The 22,402-nt window shown below is 33.6% G+C and overlaps 1 protein-coding gene and 1 pseudogene across 2 annotated transcripts; both read left to right on the top strand.

The window, feature by feature from the left end:
- The first annotated feature begins 6,586 nt into the window (after positions 1–6,586).
- LOC115960593 (probably inactive leucine-rich repeat receptor-like protein kinase At5g48380) lies at positions 6,587–8,384 on the top strand. Its single transcript, XM_031079534.1, has 2 exons — positions 6,587–6,877; positions 7,321–8,384. The coding sequence occupies exon 2, from the start codon at positions 7,456–7,458 to the stop codon at positions 8,125–8,127; it is 672 nt and encodes a 223-aa protein (XP_030935394.1). The 5' UTR covers positions 6,587–6,877; positions 7,321–7,455; the 3' UTR covers positions 8,128–8,384.
- Positions 8,385–12,960: 4,576 nt separating this feature from the next.
- On the top strand, positions 12,961–16,862 carry LOC115961845 (annotated as a pseudogene). The gene is made up of 6 exons (XR_004085323.1): positions 12,961–12,968; positions 13,303–13,312; positions 13,373–13,983; positions 14,555–14,631; positions 14,719–14,784; positions 16,286–16,862. The product of XR_004085323.1 is annotated as a myb family transcription factor PHL6-like (transcript).
- The last annotated feature ends 5,540 nt before the right edge of the window (positions 16,863–22,402 follow it).

Here is a 22,402-nt window from a genome sequence, read left to right as displayed (position 1 = left end):
TCAAAGAACGGATATGGGGTCATATGCAAGGTTGGAAGGAAAAGTTGTTGTCTCAAGCTGGTTAGGAGGTTATGATTAAGGCAGTGGTCCAATCTATCCTAGCTTATTCATGAGTGTCTTCAAGCTTTCGGTAGGCCTTCGTAAAGATATTGAAGCCATGATTCGAAAATTTTGGTGGGGCAATGATGATGGAAGAAAAATTCATTGGGTTAAATGGAGTTATCTATATTCTTCAAAATCAATTGGAGGTATGGGGTTTCGAGATTTCCAAAAGTTCAATAATGCATTGTTTGCTAAACAGGTGTGGCATCTCTGTCATTGACAAGACTCCCTCCTTTTTAAAGTATTTAGTGCTAAGTATTTCCTCATTGGTAATATTCTTGAGGCGTCTATTCATCCTAAATGCTCTTATGCATAGCAGAATATTCTTTAGGCACGAGGAGTTATTGAAAAAGGGGCTATATGGAAGGTTGGCGATGGAAAGCTGATTGATGTTTGGCAACATAGGTGGCTGCCTAATCTGAATCATAGTAAGATCATCTCTCCAAGAGCTGATTCTTCAGTTCAGCGGGTTTGTGATTTGTTTTTCCCTAATACAAGAGTTTGGGACCCGAGTCGTCTTGCAAGTTGTTTAATTCCGTGGGAGGCTGACTTGGTGAGGAGGATTTAAGTATGTGAGGATGGGGCAGAAGATAGTCTGACCTAGCCTCTGACCAATGATGGGGAGTATAGTGTTAGGAGTGCTTACCGTATGCTTGTCTTTGCTGAATCTCTTCTTATGCCCAGTTCATCATCTTCGAGTAGTAATGGTTTGGTATGGAAGAAAATATGGAAGATGAGGGTACCTAATAAGATTCGGCATTTTATTTGGTGTGCTGCTAAGGACTCTCTGCCCACGAAACAGAACTTAAAGGCTCGACATCTCCCTATTGGCAAGGAATATGATGGTTATGGAGAGCACACTGAGTCAATTATGCATTGTTTATGGCTCTGTGATCAGACAAGGTCGGTGTGGATGTTGCTCCTAGAATTTCGGTCACTAACTCAAAAGAAGTGTCGGACTTTCTTTGAATTATTAGAGGAGCTCTTCAGTTCTGGGTCGAATTTTAGGGCAGCTTTGTTCGCTAATGTGGCATGGTGTTTATGGCAACATCGTAATTGGATGAAGGAGCATCAATCTTCTTGGTCGCTACTTGAATTGGGTGATAAAGCTCGGCGGCTGGTTAAGGAATTTTGGGATGTGAATCCTCAGGAGCATGGTGCATCTATTCCTCATCCTGTGGTTCACTGGTCTCCTCCGCCCAATGGTTGCTTCAAAGCAAACTTTGATACTGCTTATTTTGAAGATTCAGGTATAGCAGGTATTGGTGTTGTATGTCGAGATCAGTCCGAGCAAGCTATTGCGGCACTATGTTAGAATCTAGGAAGGGTGCAGTCAGTTAAGATGGCTGAAGCTTTGGCAGCTCAAAGGGTTGTGATTTTTGCAAGGGAGTTGAGTCTCTTTAACATTATTGTTGAAGGTGACTTCCTTCATGTTATTTAGGCCTTGAAGTGTAGTGGTCCCTGCCCTCTGCTGTTTGGCCATATCATTGATGAAACCAAAAGACTTGGACGTATGTTGAGAAGTTGTTTGTTTCAGCATGTTAGAAAGGATGGGAATAGATTAGCTCATTGTTTAGCTAAAATGCAGTTTTATCTGCAGATCTTGAGATATGGGTAGAAGATTTACTCGAGGATGTGGATGTTGTTTTCCAGTCGGATCTTCCCTGAGTTTGGTTTTTGTTTTGTTTTGTAGTTTTTTTTTTTTTTTTTTTTTTTTTTTTTTTTTTTTTTTTTTTTTTCCATTAATAATAGATCACTTACCTTTTTCTTAAAAAAAAGACTTTTAAAATACCCTCTCCCCCCCCCGGGGGAATTGATAGTAATAATAAAGTAATAACATTATTTATTTATTTATTAATGTTTCCTTTCCTGATAGTAATAAAATACTCTAATAACTTTATTTATTTATTTATTAATGTTTCCTTTCCTTGGTTGGTTCTCATCAATCATCAATATATATATAAAAGCAGAGACCTCATACGGGAGTGTATGAGGTCTTGCCAAGTGGCGCTCTAACCTTGCATTTAGCCTTTTTTTTACTTCTTTCATTAATTTTTTCTATATTAATATGTGCTGTGATGGTCCCAAGCATTTTCACTTTTCATTTTTCTATTAAAAAGTGAGAATACACAATTTGACCGATTGGCCAATATTTCATACTTTTTTTCTTTTTTGATGAAGTTTCATACTTTTCTCACAACCCATAATTTTGAGAAAAGTTTGTGTTCTATACATTTTCTTAGCACAATCCTTCAGATGGCCCCATTATATTTTCAAAGAAGACCTTTCTTTTGAAGAAATTGTTTAATGCAATCCTTCTATGTACAACTCTCTCTTCTTCCCTTTCCCTTCCCTTACTTTTTCCTCCCTTCCTTCCTTTTCATCTCCCTTACAACCAAACAGGATATTAGTTTCCAAATTCAGCTAATAAAAAAAAGTATTTTGAGGATATTAATAAAAAGAGTTTGAATTTGGTAAGAATGGGGTGTAAAATTCATATTTTATACCATCCAATAAGAGATATCACATTAGCTTTTTATTTAAGACTTAGTACATCATACCACAATTAATAATATCTTAATAAACTCCCAATTTGGTTGAATTTTCAAATGAGTATTATAATTGATTGAGTGTGGTTGTTCTTATTTTTAAATACATGATAAGATGATGTGGCATGTTGGGCTTGGAGGGTGTAAAACTTGGGTTTTAAACCACATTCTTATAGAATTTAATCTTTAATAAAAAAAATGTAAAAAATGTGTTTAATTACCGTTTTAGTCTTTAACACTTGTACAGTTGGACTATGTATCAAAATGGTTTTTAACATCTTAAACGTGTCAATTTTGTTTCTAAACTTTTCGTATTGTGTCAAAATAATCCTTATTATTAAGTGGCAAATGAAAAGAATTGATGTATCTAATAGTAATATCAAAATAATATTTTTATACCATCTAAGCTATCCTTTGAATTATCACGTGTCCTTAATTAGAAAATAAAATAAAATATTTGAAAATATATTAATTGCATCTCCATAAGTAAATGAGATGTCATTTTATTAGCAAAAATTGAAAATTTCTTTTCTTTTATTTTCCTCTGCTTTCTTGGCAACCAAATGGGGTTTAAGTCTTGAGTTTTTAGTTAAAGTGCTCATGAACATCATCTAAAAAACATACTATTTACCTAATTTTAAAATGAAATTAAAAAAAAAAAAGCCAAATGTCAATTTTTTACATTATCATTTTTTTAAGAAGTTAAAGTTATTACCAATTATATTATAAAAATCTTGTAAACTAACATGATAATGAATATAATTAGTGTCATGTCAACAAGGTAATAAATCAATTTCCTACTTATTTTTCTATTTTGTGTTTAAAGATTGATACATTCATTTAATAAAAGTAGTTTGTAACCCCGAGCATATGCACATGTACATTTAAAAACAAGCACAATTATGTGTGTGTGTGTGTGTGTGTGATTTAGAATCTAATTGGTTCTAGACTCTTCGGTTTTGTACCAAATAATCCACCTGCTACAAAAATTAAAATATTAGATGGGATATATGGCACAAAATTGAACTCCAATTAAAATTCAATTTAGAGTCTAATTGATTTTAGACTCTTTGATTTTTGCACCTAATAATTCACTTGACACACAAATTTAAAAATTAGATGAGACACGTAGTGCAAAATTAGACTCCAATTTAGAATTTAATTAAATTTTCTCTTAGTTTTGGCTATATATGTATGTATGTATGTATGTATGTATAGCTACCTACCATCACTCTATTTAAAATTAATCGTTGTTCATGAAATCACAGTCCCATATATGGCCCTTTTTTAGGAGCCACTATCTCATCACAAAAACTATCTCATAAAAAAAAAAAAAAAGTTAGTATATTGCAATGTATTTGGAATGGTAAGTCCATCGGTATTTGGAAATCAATTTTTTTTTTTTTTAAACCTTAAATTGGACATGTGGTGCAAAATTAGACAATAATTGGAATCCAATTTAGAATCTAATTGGATTTTCTCTCAATTTTTGCTGTAATTATATATATAGACTGATTATTAGCCTATGCGTTGCACGATTTTTTTTTTTGGTATGATCTTTTTTGGTAAATATTTTGACTAGAGAAAATTTTTTTGGGAAAAAAAAAAAAAACCTTCTTTCATTTTTATGTAATGGTTTTAAAAAATACAATGAAGGGTTTTATGATAAATTTTGTTAATTTTATGAAATACATTTATATAAAATAAAACTCATAAAATGCATAAGATATATTTAAAGGTATAATTCATGACTATGCATGAAAGTTATTGTATTTTTTTTTTTTAATTTCTATTAGCTAGATCACATTTCTTAAATAAACTGAACAACCATTTTATCACCCCATTATGCATGTAATGTTTGGAATGTTGTTAGTTAGTACATGATTGCTTGATAAACAATATTGAGTAAAAATTATTTTAATTCTATTTAAGAAATTTTTTGTGCAATTTTCATTTTCATTTTCATTTTCATGTCCATTTTTTTAATCTAATAGATTTAATTTTTCATGTTAGTTTAATTGAACAGTATTGTGTTTATAATTTTTTTTCTTAACTACAATTGATTATTCACAAAATGAGTAAACAACTTATTGAGTATTGCAAAAGATACAAATATGAACATTAACATGAGCATGAACATGAAGGGAGATTTCTATTCATTTTCTTGAAGAAAAAATGTACTTACAGAAAATTCCAAACTTTATTAGGTAAAGAAGAATCAAAGTTATAGATAGCAAAAACAATACACCAAAAATTTTAAGAGCCTAAGAGGAGCCATTACTCATTTGAAACAATCCAAAATACTCGAGGACTAAAAAAAAAACCATCCACTCCACACTTCCATCGCAACTGCTTTAGTTCAAGGAAAACAATATATATATATATATATATATATATCTATATCTTTTTTTATTTATTTATAAATAATTACAATATACTACTAATCTAGCAACTTGAACATTTTTTCCCTAATTCCTGCAATTTGAACATTTTCTCCCTTAAACCCCAGATACTTTGTGTATAGGGAGATGCCAATTCAGCTACATGGCCCTCGACATATATATATATATATATATCATTTAATAAATATAGAACTTCCTTTAAAAAAAATTAATATGTTTATCATAATTAAGGGAAATCCTAATGGGTATTTCACTTGAGCATATGTGAAAAAAGGCATATACATACCACAAATAGTTAAGGAGAAAGGAAAAGTTGCTAATCCCTTTTAATATGGTTAATTACTTTGCCTCAATTAGTTGCCCAAACAACATACCACTTATTCATACCACAACCACAAATGACAATGCAACATTAGTCATCTGTAATTGCTAATTTGAAAGTACAAATTTCTTTAATAACTCTACCTTCATTTCTTTTGGCTAATATGTCTTTACTGAATCAAAATCAAACCACAAAAATCATATAAAAATCAACAAATTAGAGTTTAAAATTATAATTAAAATTTTAAAAGAAATCTAGGCACAATTGCACAAAATTCCACGTAACTAAGTCACACTTAGGAATATTGGACATTTTTTCCTTTGTATATATAGGGGGGTCCCAATGGGATGAGGAGGCTAACAATTTTCTCTCCAAAACATTTATTGTAGGAATATAAAAGTTTTCCATTTTATACTTTTCACGATTAAAGAACATGACTTGCCAACGAATCAAACTAGAGTTTTTAGTACTTATAGCAATTTCACAACATCAAGAACAAACCCCAGTGTATACATTGTCAAATTCCATATTCTCCTATTACATCAAATGAGTGTTTAATTTTTCTCGCAAGGAAGAAATTACATCCTATTTCAATTGGTTAGGTTAGTAAAGGACCTATTCCAATTTAATTATCCTAGAATTTTGTATACAAGTAATAATCAAGAAAACTTCCGCCTAAAATAAGTCAGACTTTTGGCAAGAGAGAAAATTGAAGTCTAGACAAATCAAGCTAAGGCCGACCAAAATAGACCATATTCTTAATTTCTTATCTCTATTTGTTCCATGTACAAGACTTACAATCAATGGTTGGCGTATAAAAGTTGAACATCTTATCTAAAGTCTATTCTCTGAAAGCTTGAAAAAAATTCATTTAAACTAACACAATATATAAATTATAAAGGAATCAAAGAAAAATTGTCAAAAATAATGAAAATTTAATCTATACTTAAATTCTTATAAGGATGAACACAATAGCAATATCTTTTTTAAAAAAATAATAATAAAGATAAAAAAATCTGTGCTTATTTTGTAGGTATGATAAAGTCCTATCACAAAATTTTTTAGACTTATGTTGATTAGTGAGTAGGCGATAAAAAGAAATAATCATCAAATACCACAAAATTATCCGTGAATTGCACGGTCAACTTACTAACTTTCAGCAAAAGCAAGTCAAGCACCGAATAGTCGCCTTTGAACTTTGACAAAATGGCCTACCTTCTTGGACCCGAACTTGATGATGATGAAGATAAACCCAACCCAACCTCTTTACTGGTCTCTCCTCGTCTACTCTCTTACAAATTCAAAAAGCTATCTCAGTTCACACTCTGCTTATATATGGTTGAATTTCACATCACAACTTTTATTTTTTCTTTTTTTACCTTCATCAATTTACTCCCTCTAATACTTGCGTTTAAATATTCAAACCATATCCATCCCATCCTTTCAAACCAAAGATTGCCATGTTTCAAAAACCCTTTTCTGGGTTTCCTTTATTTTTCCGGGTAAGCCTCCTTAAACCTCAATCTCAGCTTACTTTTGTATTCTCTCGCAAATTTACTTCTACTTTTAGCGTTTTTTTTTTTTTTTTTGGATGAATATATTGTCAATATTGACTTCTTTTGATCGATGAACGAGTCAACTCAAACTGGTAGCTCAAAGTTTTATGCTTTCTTCCTACATTTGTTGCATACTCTGAGTTTGAGATTCTTTGGTTACATGCTTTAAACAACAATTTTCAATATTTAAACAACAATAAAACTTTTAATACGTATTTTTATAACACTCAAATACGTCCTTCCACAACATTAAAAACTGAGCAATAATACTTAAATACTGGGCTTTGGTTTTATTTTGTTATCATTTTTCTCAGCTGGGTATGCTTAAAAATTCGTAGAAAGCTGAACTGGGGTTTTTTTGTTGTTGTTTTTCTTGATTTCTGTCTCAGGTGATGATGCTATGAAGGCTTTGGTTGTTTTTGATTTCAGTATTTTGAGCACTCTGACGTACATTTGATAGTAATCTCCAAGTGATTTAAAGAAAAAAAAAAAAAAAATCCGTAGCTCGTTCTTATTGGCTCTTGATGAAAATGGTTCTGAATGGCCGGCCTCTTACTGTTCTTGTAGTTGTTTCTCTCTGGTTGTTGCTTAGTTGTGGTTTGAGCTTTGGTGTTCAAAGTGATATAGATTGCTTGAAAGGTATTAAGGCTGAACTTGAAGATCCTTATGGTTATTTGAACACTTCATGGAATTTTAACAACAATACTGAAGGCTTCATCTGTAAATTTACTGGGATTGAGTGTTGGCACCCTGATGAGAACAAGGTTTTGAATATCCGGCTTTCGGATATGGGACTTAGTGGCCAATTTCCTGGTGCCATTAAGAACTGCACAAGCTTAACAGGCTTGGATCTTTCCAGCAACAAACTTTTTGGAAATATTCCGCAAAATATCTCCAACCTAGGTGGATTTCTGACATCTCTTGATCTCTCATCTAACAATTTCTCAGGAGAAATCCCTGAGGACCTGTCCAATTGTACTTACTTGAATGTTCTAAAACTCGACCATAACAGGTTGACAGGTCAGATTCCTGCAGAATTGAGTCTGCTTGCTCGGCTTAAACAATTTAGTGTGGCAAACAATCTTTTGACAGGACCAGTCCCCTACTTTGGTCCAAATTCTTCAATTACAGCAGATAGTTATGCCAATAATCCCGGACTATGTGGGTTTCCTTTGGATCCTTGCCAGTCAGCTTAGACACAAGATTGAAGAGCAATGTGCTGGGTTGAATGGTGAACTTTGCCGCCTTGTGGTTTTAATTTGAAGCTTGAACAAATTGAAACAGAATTATGCTTCTTACCTTAATAATAATTTTGTAACTTGAAGTTTCTCACAATGTATCCGTTTTTTCTCTCGTGGCCTTAGTTTCTTATTATGCATTGTATCTCATTCTCTATTTTGTTATCAATTACCCTATAATAATAATTAACATCTCATTTGTTTTCTTTTTACAATTGATTGTTTTATCAGTACTTCTACTAAGTTTGGAAATAATATTAATGACATTATCCTTATTATCAAACATCTCTTTCGCTCTTGAACTCCATCTACCCTCTGTTATTGTCGAGGGAGATTCGGAGCTTATTATTTCAGCCTTACGAAGTGAGGAGGAGTCCTTTACTTCCTTTGGCCATTTGATTTCATCTATTAAGCAGAGTTTTGAAAGTTTTTCTTGTATTTCTTTTTCGCACACCCACAGATCGAGTAATTCTCTAGCCCATAATTTAGCTCAGTACGCTAGACACGTTGATGCTCTTATAGTGTGGATGGAGGATATTCCACCACAACTTCATCATGTTCTTGTAACAGACTTTGGTTGATTTAATAAAGTTTCTTTGTATTGATTCTCAAAAAAAAAAAAAATTCTTGATTACACTTCCTCCAAAAAAAAAAAAAAAATTCTTGCGTACATTTTTTTTATAAAAATTTCCCGCTTACAGATTCTTTCAAATTTCACACGCTATGGTACAAAGTAAATTTTGAATTTAAGAAGCTTCATTGAAAATCAATTTGGGCAATGATCCAAATATGAAGAAATTTTTTATTAAAATGTACATTTTGATTAAAATTTCATAATAACAAGAGTTCTATTCAACCCAAAACAACAAACGTGACAATTTTTTTTTTTTTTTTTTTGGGGAGAATCAAGACAGAAATTTTATTGAAAGACAACATATGAGATTACAATATCCTCAAGCATTTCTTTGAACCAAGCCCGAAACTCCTCAAAATCTCTAGCCTCACGAGCTAATGCGTAGGCAACACTATATTGGTAATTGTAGTCTTTCTGGTATACTAATGCCTCTATGGTAACCAGTTGAGAAAACCCTGTAAAAGAAGAAAGTAGGGGTGTGCAAGAAACCCACCGACCCGCCAAACCCGACCTGACCCAACCCAGCAGGTCGGGTCGGTTTTTAAGGCTTGGAGGGTTGGGTTGGGTTACAAAAAAAAAAATTTATAGCGGCTCGGGTTGGGTTTGGATCATAAAATTACAAACCCGCCAAACCCGACTTGACCAACCATATTTAATAATTAATATATATTTAAAATTTTTTATATATTTAAATTTTTTTTAAATCAACTGTAGGGAACTTATATATATAATATATATATTTAAATATATATTATATATTTAATAATTTAAAAAAAAAAAACCAACTGTAGAGCAGCATTTCCTCGATTCCTCCTACTAATACTAATTTAATATATATAAATATATATATATATATATATTTATATATATATAATTGTGGGTACCTAAGGCATGCTTAGGCATGCTTGGCAACGTCCTAGGCATGCTTGCAATGTCCTAGGCCATCCTCGGCATGCCTTGCAACGTCCTCGGCATGCTTGACAACGTCCTTGGCCGACCCAGGCATGCTTGCAACCTTTGCGTCCCACATCGAAGGAAAACCCCCCCACTTTCTGCCTTATAAGCTGTGAAGTAAAGGGAGTAGTATACCACCAAGTCTCTTGTGATCACAAGAGACTTGGTGGTACACTACTCCCTTTACTTCACAGCTTATAAGGCAGAAAGTGGGGGGGTTTTCCTTCGATGTGGGACGCAAAGGTTGCAAGCATGCCTGGGTCGGCCAAGGACGTTGCAAGCATGCCTAGGACGTTGCCAAGCATGCCTTAGGTACCCACAATAATATATTATATAATTAATAATTTTTTTTAAATAACCAGTTCTTCCTATTCTATATACAAGCCAATTAGTTCATACAAATTCTAATAAATTACTATTGTTGTTTAGTCATTAGTGTTGTTTGCTTTTAAGAAGTTACATTGATACTAATCTTTAGGTTTTTTTAATATATTAATATTTATATTTTTTTTCTACTCAATTTAATAATAATAAAAAAAAAATTGTCAAACCCATGGGTTCAATCCGACTCATGTGGGTTGAGTTGGGTTGGGTTGAATATTTTTGACCCACCATGGTGGGTTGGGTCAAAAAATCCCCTCAACTCGACCCAACCCGACCCATACACACCCCTAAAAGAAAGGAAAAATTACAGGGAAAAGGTTAAAAAGAAGCTTATACAATATATATGGAAAAGAAGTTACAAGAAATCCACTTTAGACCTTTTTCACAGATCTTTGGCTAGACTAGAAGAGAGTTGAGGTCAACTGTAAATAGGCAGATAATGCAAGAAGATGGATATGATCAATAACACGAGTTCTATAATAATCAATATCCCCGCAAACACAAAAACCAGACCGTCAAAAGAGATGATAAGAGTACCTTCCGCAAGCCTTTTTTTTCATTTCACAAGTGACACGCTTTATTAGGAAACGATGAAATCTATATACAAACAGCATACATAGACTCCTTCAAAATAATTACAAGCCAAAATTCAAATTATTAACCAAGTCTACAAAGGAAGGGATACGAACACTACCAAAACCAATAGAATACTCATACAATGACAACAAAAATAAAGATTTTTGCTCAAGAATTGATAACTCAAAACCATTAAATCTGTGGTTACATATCTCTATCCATATTGTCCATATAAGCGAAGGGGGGTGGATATCCTAGTAAGAAGCAATTAAGCATGAAAGCTCATTTCAAATGGCAATTATGATCCTCATGACTACCAAACTTACATTACGCTTTTAAATCAGTCATGGCTACCCAAGATAGTTTACATGGATTTCTTATTACTCTCAATTAATGCCAAAGGCAAGAGATTTATGCACACACCAATTACAAACAAGCAGGCAACTTTTCGTTCAATCACATGCCATACCCAATAACCCCAATTTTCAAACCCAAGAAAAATCATCAAGCTTTATTCTTAACAATAAAAACCCAATCATCAAACGGATACAAACTGAAACAAAATGAGACCCATATCGTTAAACAAAAAGAAAAATTAAAGAAAAAAGACAATAGAGAGTGACCGAGAGGAGAGATAGACCCATACACTAACTACAGTTACCACAAGAAAATAAGAGGAGCCAAATCTCGACCACCAAACTCACACATGCCTTCCATTTTGAGTTGCAACTTGCAAGTGCTAGTCTTTTTATTTTGTATTTTTTAAATTATTAATGTTTCACTTGGAAGATAATAATATTTAACATTAAAAACTAAAATGACACTATAAATAAATAAATAAATAAATAATATATATATATATATATAATTTCATGTAATTACCATTATTATTATGTGCTAAAGATAAAAAACCGAGAAGGCAAAGAGATGAGTGTCTCTTGTCGATACTCTCTCTCTCTTGCTGTTGCTTCTCTTTCCCCAGTGTCAGTAGCAATAGCAGTAGCCTTCCCAAAGCCACCGCCACCACCTCCACCTCCTTCAATTTAAATTCAATCCCAACTCTCCTCAGAGCTTGTATTTGCAAGAGCTCTCTCCACATCCGCTCACATCATCTGTAAAGGCCTCATCACCCTTTTCATCTCCCTCTCCCTCTCCCTCTCCCTCTCTCTCTCCACTCTTTCCTATTCCACTTCCATCTTCAACCGTGTTCGCAGGCCCAGTAGGTTTCTCTAGAACTCTCTCATTAGAGTTTATTCTCAAAAATCTCATTTCATCCACGTTGTTTCGCTCTTCATTCGCATGAAGAGAGAGGTTGGTGTGCCTGACAGCTACACCTACCCATCAATCATTAAAGCTCGTTCCACCCAGTGTGAGGTTAGCCTAGGGAGTGCCCTTCATGGGTCGGCATTGAGGTGCGAGGTTGAAGGGGATCTCTTTGTTAGGACTACTTTGATTGACTTCTATGGGAAATGTAAACATATTTTCAGTGCTCGTAAGCTGTTCGATTATATTTCTGACAAAAATGTGGTTTCATAGACAGTTATGGTTGTCGAGTATGTAACTGTTGTGGTCACTGGGAGAAGCCGCACATGGATTGTTTAATGGTTCTGTATGTGTTGCTGCTTTATAACATGATCACAAATGAGCTGGTTGGTTTCAGTTAAACTCCAATCTGTGCCATTCCAGATTTGGTCCAGTAAGTATCAACTAAACATTAACTACTGTAATGAATGTGTAAATTTTTTACTCTTTTATTTTGTGACCAGGAAAGGGTTTTTGATGTGGCTTGCTATTAGCACTGCTGACTTGTAGCTGAGCACAATATAGCAATTTCTCAGTCTAGTGATTTTGTTGTGATCCTTGCTCTTTTAACCAATAAATATATTATCCATGAAATTGTTAGTATGTGTAACATGATTATTCTACAGTGTAAGTGTTGGCCCACCTTTTCATGACTTAAGCTTTTAAGACTAATCGTAACCACTTCTTACATGTATCAATTAAGTAATTGGACTGATTTTATTATAACATGATTTCTTCTGGTGCTACCGGATGGCATCTGGCTGATCACTCAACTGGTGGTCTGTTTTGTAGGTCTTGGACATGTTTCTTTGTACCCATTTGTTTATGAATTCAATTTGACATACTTATCAAAAAAAAAAAAATGAATTCAATTTGACATGGTTCCTTTGGCTTTCAATTCAGTGGTTTACTTTGTGGATTGACCACTCTCTGCCACTAAAATGAAACGGTAACAGGTTGAGAGTTTTTACTTGTCTAAATAAGCCAATATCGTGGGGATACCAAATGACTCTATTAAAAGAAGTACTGTAGCTGATTCTTGTCTTTGAACTGAAATTTCTTTCTGCTTTGGGGAGAAAGAAAGAAAAATTTCATAGAGATGTAGACTGTATGTGACTTCTTGTTTCTGCTTTGACCTGGTGTTGTTTCTTTGTAAAGTACCTATCCCTCATGTATATTCAACCCAATGAAGCCTTTAAATTGTAATCCTTGTATCTCAAAGTAATTTATAAATTTTAAGCTTTCTACTGAGTTAAGACATATCGCATTTGTTGATTTCACAGGTGGATGAAGGTTCAGCTGCTTTTTAAGACCATGAATCGCAATAGTATCTTAATAAAATGGGGCCACTAGTGGAGTCAGTCATATTATGCTACCGACTATTAAGTAAATAATTTTTTGACTGATGAATCAGAGATTCAGAATACAAGAGTTTATCTGCTAGTGAGTGTTCATTTTCACATCCATCGCCTTTCATTTGAACAAAATCTCTTAGTTCTCCTACTCATACCTGAGCATCTACTGTCCAGCCTCAAAAGCATTTTTTGAAATCTGGATCAAATAGTTCTCTGTCTCCTAGTTCTTATGTCCAAAACTCTAAGAGCACATTTTCATGTTCATCCATGTTCTGATTCAGCTTATACCAGTCTTCTTCTTTAAGCTCTGAAAGCCATTGGCAGCTTGGAAATCTCCCATCTCTTCCACATCCTCCATCCTTCAACCAGTCTATTTCTGCACATGATTCAAAAGCTCCATTAGTTATTAGTGGGGATTTAGACAATCTATATGATGAGAAGAATTCAGAGGTTCATATGATAGACTTTCTTAATTTTTCTGGAGATGCTTCTAAAATTAGATGGCCTTCACAGTGTAAGTTGTGCAAGCGACATTTTTACAGAGCAACTGGAGCTACAGTTTTTGTCTGATGAACTATCACTGACCATGGAGAAAATCCTCAGCTTGAAGTAAGTCTCTTGCGATTGCCACTACTTACATTCTGATTAAATGTATATATGCTGACTAAAGTACCATGTAAAGGGTAAGGTTGATAGTTCATGGTGCTGAATCAAATATGACTTGATTGTTCGAACAAATTAACTTCTGGCATTATCGCCAAACTTTTATTACAATTCAAAAGAACAGAATGAATGAGATATGGTCTTTCCTTTTGAGTCAAATATAAAATCTTGGGGGAGGGATTATTTGTGCAATATGTAGGAAATTTATGAAAAACCACAAGTACCAACAAAACCAGCCATAGGATTGATGTGTAATCAAAGTTGTCACTCTGTGGTGCCAACTCTTGATGATCTTTCAAGTCAGCCATCTCCCTGGTTAGCCACTTGAAGGTTATGCCACTCCATGCATGTTTTGTGCAAGCTGTCACCTGATGGGGCTGAGGTTTTTTTTTTAGTGGTATTGTTATGTTTTTAGTATGTCAAAATATTTGCTATCTTATCAACTGTTATGAAAGCTTTGAAAGTCCTATTGTCTTTCTATTGCGTGTAGGTCTGATTTGTTTGATCTGAAATGTAGAGGCTACTCCAAAGGGCGTATTGAAGCATATGCATGTTGAAGGTTTGACCGTCTATCATGTGAAAAGCCACTTACAGGTACTTACATATATTTACTGAATTAAGTGTAAATTTTGCAATCAGCTACCATTCATATTAAGCCTGTGTTGTTGTATGTCTATGCAGAAATACTGATTTGCCAAGTATACGCCCGAGAGAAAAGAAGCTAAGGAACAAAAAAGTGGAAATAAAGTGATGCCTCTGTTCACCCTTATCATAATCATCATCTGTTAGAAATTATAGACCATATCAGTATAAACATCTCATTTATTCATTTTTAGCAGCTTATGTTGTCAATGAGCTATTGCTCAAATGACACCCCTTCCCCTATAAGAATAGAGAGAGGGTGATATTGAGGGTTCAAGACCCTATGGGGTGCATGTGTAACTTATACTTAAGGGAGAATAAAAGTTTCCGAAGCTTCCATCCTATTTCACCAGCAAAACTCTTTGGAGTGATACCTGCAATTATAGCAGTGTGATATTATTCATGTTTGGACTCTGGACCCACTTTTGCTCAACTTGTATTGCCTTTGTAAATTTCCTTCTTTCCCTTTACGCTTCTTCTACTTGTGACTCACTAGATATGTCCATGTGCTAGACAAATGCTCCTTTACCGTGTAACACACCTTTTATTTTTTATAGGTAAGAAAAAAATTATTGGAAAAAGTCTACTTCATGCAAAAATACACGAAGGGGTCAAAAATGATACAATGGAAATCAAAATAATTATGTACCTATAAACATTGGGAGGGATTTGCTTTACCATATAACACACCTGGTTTCTATTTTCCATAAGTAAAAAAAAAAACATAATACTTCAATAGCTTTAATTATTCTATTGTCAAGCATGGAGGCTAAAATTCAGAGGGAAGCCTTATTGCTTTTAATCTCATTTCCACCTTCATATGATACCTTGGTGTGGTAGAAGACTCACATGTGAAGGGGAGATTTGTTTAAATATTTACATGTGAGTGATTATTGGTTAAGTAGTCAAATCCCACATCAGATGGTAGTGAAAAAAATGAGTAGTTAATGTAACATTATTGGTCTTAAACCCATTGACTTAAACTTGCAAGTTAGGGTGGTATCCCAACATGTTGTGTCAAGTCCTCACATAGAGGTTTCCGGGTATTAATTTCCAACTCTCCAACTCTCACAGACCTGATATCTCAACATCAACAATAATAATAAACATAAACTAAGGTTTTAGGGTTTTATTTATTTATTTATTTTTTTTTAATTTTACTTTCCATGTTGAACTTCAGTTTTCTCCAAATCGTGGGAGTTCTCTTGCAAATGTAGTTACTTTTGAATTGATGGTTCTGCTGCTAGATTTCTAAGAAAGTGGTATATATGATATTCCTTATCCTTCATTATGACACTCATTCATATTTCTGCACCAGTGTCAATGACATATTTCTTGCGAACTTTTATTTCTTGGAGGAAACTTTATGTTCTTTGTCTAGGAACATAAACTTACATGCTGATGTCTGGAACATCTTTAAAATGATACCATGAACATCTTTGTACTACACGTTATTCTTTGTTTTGAGGACCTTCTAACTTTGTGGTTAAGGTCATTTGATGTATTATTCATTGAGATGGTTGCTTTAATTTTAACTTCTTATTGCTGCCTGCCCTGTTTGATCATGGTTTAGCATATTTGAGAACTGTTTCTATATCCTTCACAGAGAGGTCCAAAGGGCCCTTCAGCTGGCATAGAGGAAAATGCAAGGTACTTGCAGAAGATCTTGGCTGAACAATAGAAAGCTGGCATTGCCTTAATTGCTCCTCCAACCTTGTCATCGCTGACTAATCCATGCCAAGATTTTGAATTGCGGCCTTCTCCATCAGCTGGTGCATCACCTACACATCCAGCTGTATCTAAAATGGATTCATCTTCACCTCTGTAATCCAAGTATAAAGCTACTGATAGTAGTGATTCTAAGCAACAAGTATGCTCAAAAGGACCAACATATGGAAGAGAAACAAGAATCCCGTTCAGATAAAGGTAGTGGCTGAAAATGAAGTGTAATATTTGGACTACTTCAGTTATGCTGCTTGTTATCTCCAACATTTGCATCATCTCCACAATGACCCAACTATTGTAAATCCGTCAAACGCATGTAATGTTTTGGCTGAACTGAAACAAGAGATTCCAAATACCAATCATAAAGAAATTTGATTGGTGATAGTATCTCTTGATTCTCTTCATAAGTAACATTTTAGTTTTTTGAATAAAAGAGATTCAGAGGCCTTTCAGCTGAACTTTGGATTCTGTTGTGATTTTAGTCTAATGTTTTTTGCTTTTGTTTGGGTTACTGTTGGTAATTTTGGAGGATTTTTCACTAAGGGATATTTTTGTCATTTTAGTACTTTTGGTGATATTGTGATAATTTTAGAGCTTTAAGGGGTTTATTTTTGGATGTTATGGAGTTATGGTCACTTTGCTCACCACCAATACTCAGGAACCTGAAACTTGCCTTTCGATTACAAAGCCCTAATGCAATGAACAGTTTAAAGAGAAACTTTTCAAACTCTTTATATATCTTTTTATTGACTGTGAATTTTGACAAATTTACTATTACATTGCATTTTCTTATTATATAATTTATGTTTGCAAAATTTCAAGAAAATTGAATATAATAACTACGTCATCAATTAAATTTTTAAATTTTAGTTTTAAATTATGCATAAAAAATATGTTTATGGATCAAATAGTGAATAATATCTAATTTGAACGAAATTTGACATGTTTGTTAAGAACTTAAGAACATGTAATCTAAGTGTTAATTTTTTTTCAAAATATATAACTATGTTAATATTAGTTTAATGAAACTTTGTCCTAAGGCAAATCATTATGCTCTCTTTGACTAATGAGACTTTCTCTAATTAGTGTAAGTGTAACTCTTACCAATGATAATATATATAATTTCTTTGTGATTTATTATTTATTATGAATGTTTTGGCCATTTCTTTATGATTTATTATTTGTTATGAATGTTTTTGGCCATTGTATATAGTTAACTTTTTCTTAAAAATAAAATTTGAGATAAATGAATATGCTCATTTTAAGGGCTTGATTGGTAAGAGTATTTATATAAAGGTTTTTTTTTTTTTTTTTTTGCAATCTATAAAATGGTGGGTCCCACACTTGAATCTATTTTTTGGTTGATGTTCTCTAAATTCAGTTTTTAAAAAATTGTATCCTATTTTCCATATTCAAAATAGGATTTTGAAAATAGCTAAAAGAATGTTTTCAAGATACAGAAAATGTTTTTAATGGCATAATTGTACCTAAATTGAAGACAGTAGACCCAACGTATTTGTCCAAACTCTTCTATTTCTTAAATTAAGGAGTTTATCTTTATAATAAAAAGAATTCTCTCACTTCAAATTTGAAACTTATCATTATAAAAAAAAAAAATTAAAAAAAAGTAATCTACATATTTTACATGTTACTTTTTGTAATTTTTTTTTTAAATCTCAAAAATAGAAATGGTCTCCTAAACAATTTTTTTTTTTTTAATATTTTGAAAATTGTTCTTAAAAGTGAGAGCCAAACATGTATAATATAAATATTATTATCTAAAAACTAGCTTCAATTTCAACATTTTGAAAATTGTTTTTATACTGTTTTGAAAAAAAAAAAAAAAAAATCTTCTTACCAATCAGGCCCTGAGATTGTATTTGGATACTAGAATTTGGATTTTAAATAAATGAACTTAGAATTTATTGATTCCAAACATGGTTTTAAAAACTGGTACAGTCAAAGAACCGATTTGTGCCCCAGTTCTTGATTCAACTTAGCTTTATATCGATCTTGAGGGATTTTGCCAGACCAAATTGGTGCTTGGTTCCCGGTTGAACTGATCGGTCCAATCTTGATTTTAAAATAGTTTCCAAGTTAATAAATTTTAAAAATTTTCATTTGAACCTATTTTGTAGGAAGGAGGATTTGAACTTCTACAGTCCTAAAATTTATTATTTTGAAGCTTTAATAAGTTATAAATTTTGAATTTGAAATCCATTTCCTTCTAAAATAACCAAACAATTACCATTATTCATGACCTCTAAAATGATGCTTGAAATCTTTAAATGACCGTACAAAACTAACTTTAAAACATAAAAAATAAACTAAATAACCCTAAAATTTCCTAAATAATAATTTAACCAAAAAAAAAAAAACATTTATGAGCATTTTTAATAGATTAGCCAAACCCAAATTGGTTACATTATACATGTTGGTTTCTACATTTAAGAACAATTTTCAAAATACTGAAAACAAGATAATGATGTTTGGGAGACTTTTTTTTTTTTAGACTAAAGAAAAAAAATTGCAACAAGGTTCATGTAAAATATGTAGATTACTTTCTTTTTTTTCTTTTTCTTTTTTGGATAATGATAAGAGAATAGAGCTCATGTACTTTTGAAGTGTGAGAATTTTTTTTTTTTTTTTGGTAATAAAGATAAGCTCCTTAATTTAATTTAAGAGATAAAGAGTTTAGACAAATATGTGGAGTCCACTATTTTCAATTTATTTACAACTATGTCATTCAAAATATTTTATGTATCTTGAAAACATATTCTTAGCCGTTTTCAAAATCCTGTTCTAGATAAAGAAAATATGATACAATTTTCTAAAAATTATATTTAGAAAACATAAGTCAAACAATAGATTCAAGTATGGAACCCACCATTTTATTTTTATGGTTCACCAAAAAAAAAAAATAATAATATTCCCTCCGCCCCAGTTTGTTTGTCCTCTATTTCATTTTGGGATTTCCCAAAATATTGTCATGTTTCTAAAAATAAAATTAATTAATTTACTAATGTTCCTATTATACTCCTACTTTATTTTCAAAACTATTTGAAAAGAAAACTAACAAATATTTAAAAAAAATCTAATTGGGACACTTTTTTAGTTGTCTTATTAAGAATAACTCTTTAAAAAAAAAATGATAATCTTATTTAAGGATTGTTTTGTAAACTAATTCATTTTTATAAGGTAAACAATATAATCAATGATATTCCCTTAAAAAGTTTGACTTTTCAAACAGGACAAACAAATTATGACGAAGGGAGTAGTATTTAAATTCTCTTACCAAAGATGCCCATTGTCTCTCAACATAGGAGGGGTTTGGATACGCGTTGCGTTTGTGCCGTCTACGTTTCCTGCATTTTCACTTTCTTTTTTTTTCTCCTTCTACTGCAGCACTCATTTCAGGGGACAACGGTTACTGTTCATGCACTGTTCATAAACAGTAACCGCAACTTTTGACTATTTTAACCCACAAATCTCATTTTTAACCAACTTTTTTATTAAAAATAGGTCTCACGGTACTATTTACATATTTAAAAATTATTTTACTACAATATTTTTAATTTTAACAAAATAAGTTCTATTTAAACAGACCCTATAGAGAAACATTTTTGCTTATTTACAATGACTCTTCGAGCAAAGTCAATCACTGTAGATGAATAAAACAATTCTTGGTTAAAAAAAATTCCTAAAGCTGAAATATGGGAGATTGTTATCTTTCCTCTCAATTTCGTCCTCATGACCAAACGTTCTCTCTCTCTCTCTCTCTCTCTCTATGTTTGACTATTTCAGAGTATAAAGCTGTAGTAGGGTGGGGGACCAGGGGGTAGGGATACTGAATTGTTTTAATGAATAATAATGATCCTAAAAAATTAAAATTAGAAAGAGGTGGATTTTTTTTTCTAGATTAAAAAGAGAGAAATTAGAAAGGGATAAATTTAAGAGTGCAAAAGCCTATTTTCACACCCTCTAATCAAATATCGCCACATCGGATTTATGTAAATACAAGAATAGAGACTAAAACGCCAGATCACAAAATCCATATATCTTTCTCTCTCAGACTCATATTAGCCGTTTAAACCCAGATCAATCATTAGAGTCACCATCATCACCAAAGATTGAAAAACGGATTGTATTAATAGAGAAACAAATTGAGGACCAAAAATAGTATAACCCCAAAAGGTCACCCAATAACCCAGATGCTTTGTGAATGGAAGCACCTCTTCGTGTCAATCCCAGATGCTTTTCCTTTACATCCACTTCCAAATCATCATTAAAGACTCAACAATTGAACCGTAAGGCAGTGAAAGCTCCACACATGACACAACGCTTGGGACTAACGATGCATTGATTTGGTCCATTCTCTGCTTTGGCCAGACAATGTTTTATTTTTGTTTTTCTTTCTTTGACGTTAATGGGACGTTGACAGTGATTGGTGTTTTGCATTCTATTCTTGCATTTATACAAATCTAACGCGGCATCTTTTGATTAAAGAGTGTAGAAGCCTACTTTTATACCACATTCTTATTGAATTTAATGGTTCCAAAAAACACTCTTGCAAAAAATAAAAAAAATTAATGAGTTTTGCATTAGTTTTGATAAATTCATTCCAAATTAGATAAGATTTGATAAACTTCCAGATTTGAACATATATTATGTATATGTATGTACGTATATAAAATGATGAGGATAAAAGGAGAGCTTAAACCACACGGACATAAAGCCGACGGTTTGATAATTTTTCTTTTGGGCGTAGCAGACGGTGCTTATGCTAACGGTCATAGGATCAGCTGACTCCGTGGTTGACGGCTCAAATGCTGACGGTATAATAAAGGTGACGGAGGTAAATTGAGGCTGACGGACCGGGCACAAGTTTACTTGCTTCCCACGCTAGATAATATTTAAAGAATCCCCATAAGGAAAAGATCCCGTAAAATACGCTCAAAAGGACTCCTATAAGGAAAGGACTTCTACTCCAAGGTAAAGAGGTCAACCTCCTACTAGTATAAAAGCCCAAGCATCCTCACAAACTGAGGTACGCATAATTTACCCTCTCTAGCACTCTAGAGCAGTGAGAATAGTTCTAACTTAACCTTCGGAGGGTGTTTGGCCGGTACCACACCGGTACTCTCTGCTAGGTTCTTCCTTTTCGTTGTGCAGGTGCCGTTTGATCGTACGAGGAACGTGTGACTCACTGGTGATACTATTTTCGGCTTCATCAGTTGGCGCCGTCTGTGGGAAACGTAGCACGTTCTCGCTTCCTAGACAAAAGAGTTACATGGTACTCACTCGCTCAATGGCGACAACCAACGACGCTCAAGAAGAAGAAGCCCCTACGACTGCTCTTGAAAGACAGGTGAGGACACTCGCCGCTGCCGTAGAGCGCCTCACCAAACAAAATCACGACCTAGAAGAGCAACTGAGACAGAAGAATGCAGCCCCCAACAACCAAGGAGCAGAGCAAGAGGGAACTAGCGCCGACAGGAGAAATCAGGAAGGCCCCCAGGCCAGCAACGCCCCGAGCAAACCAGAACGGCAGAACACGAGCATCCCCTCCCTCGCAGAGATTGCTCCGCCACTTGTTATCGCGGAGATGCAGGCCATGAAGGAACAAATGGAGGTTATGATGAATGCTCTCAAGGGACGAGTATCAAGCGACCTGGACGACCTTGTCAACCGAACTGACTCGCCGTTCACCGCCACCGTCAACTCCTACCCTTTACCAAGCAAATTCCGCATGCCACAAATAGACAGTTATGACGGGGTCAAGGACCCGCTGGACCACCTGGAGACCTTCAAGACCCTAATGCACCTTCAAGGAGTAGCGGACGCCATCATGTGTAGGGCCTTCCCTACAACACTGAAGGGCGCAGCGAGAATTTGGTTCAGCCGACTGGCACCAAACTCCATCGGCACCTTCAAAGAGCTCAGCGCTCAGTTTACCACACACTTCATTGGAGGCCATCGATACAAGAAGTCTACAGCG

Source organism: Quercus lobata, chromosome 9 (genome assembly GCF_001633185.2).
Source record: "Quercus lobata isolate SW786 chromosome 9, ValleyOak3.0 Primary Assembly, whole genome shotgun sequence".
Classification (NCBI taxonomy): domain Eukaryota; kingdom Viridiplantae; phylum Streptophyta; class Magnoliopsida; order Fagales; family Fagaceae; genus Quercus; species Quercus lobata.
The sequence above is the reverse complement of the archived record's forward strand: the minus strand, read 5'-3'. Positions and strand labels throughout refer to the sequence as shown.

Excerpts from the sequence above, each read along its gene's own strand:
- LOC115960593 (XM_031079534.1), top strand. The coding sequence starts at position 7,456 with ATGAAAATGGTTCTGAATGGCCGGCCTCTTACTGTTCTTGTAGTTGTT.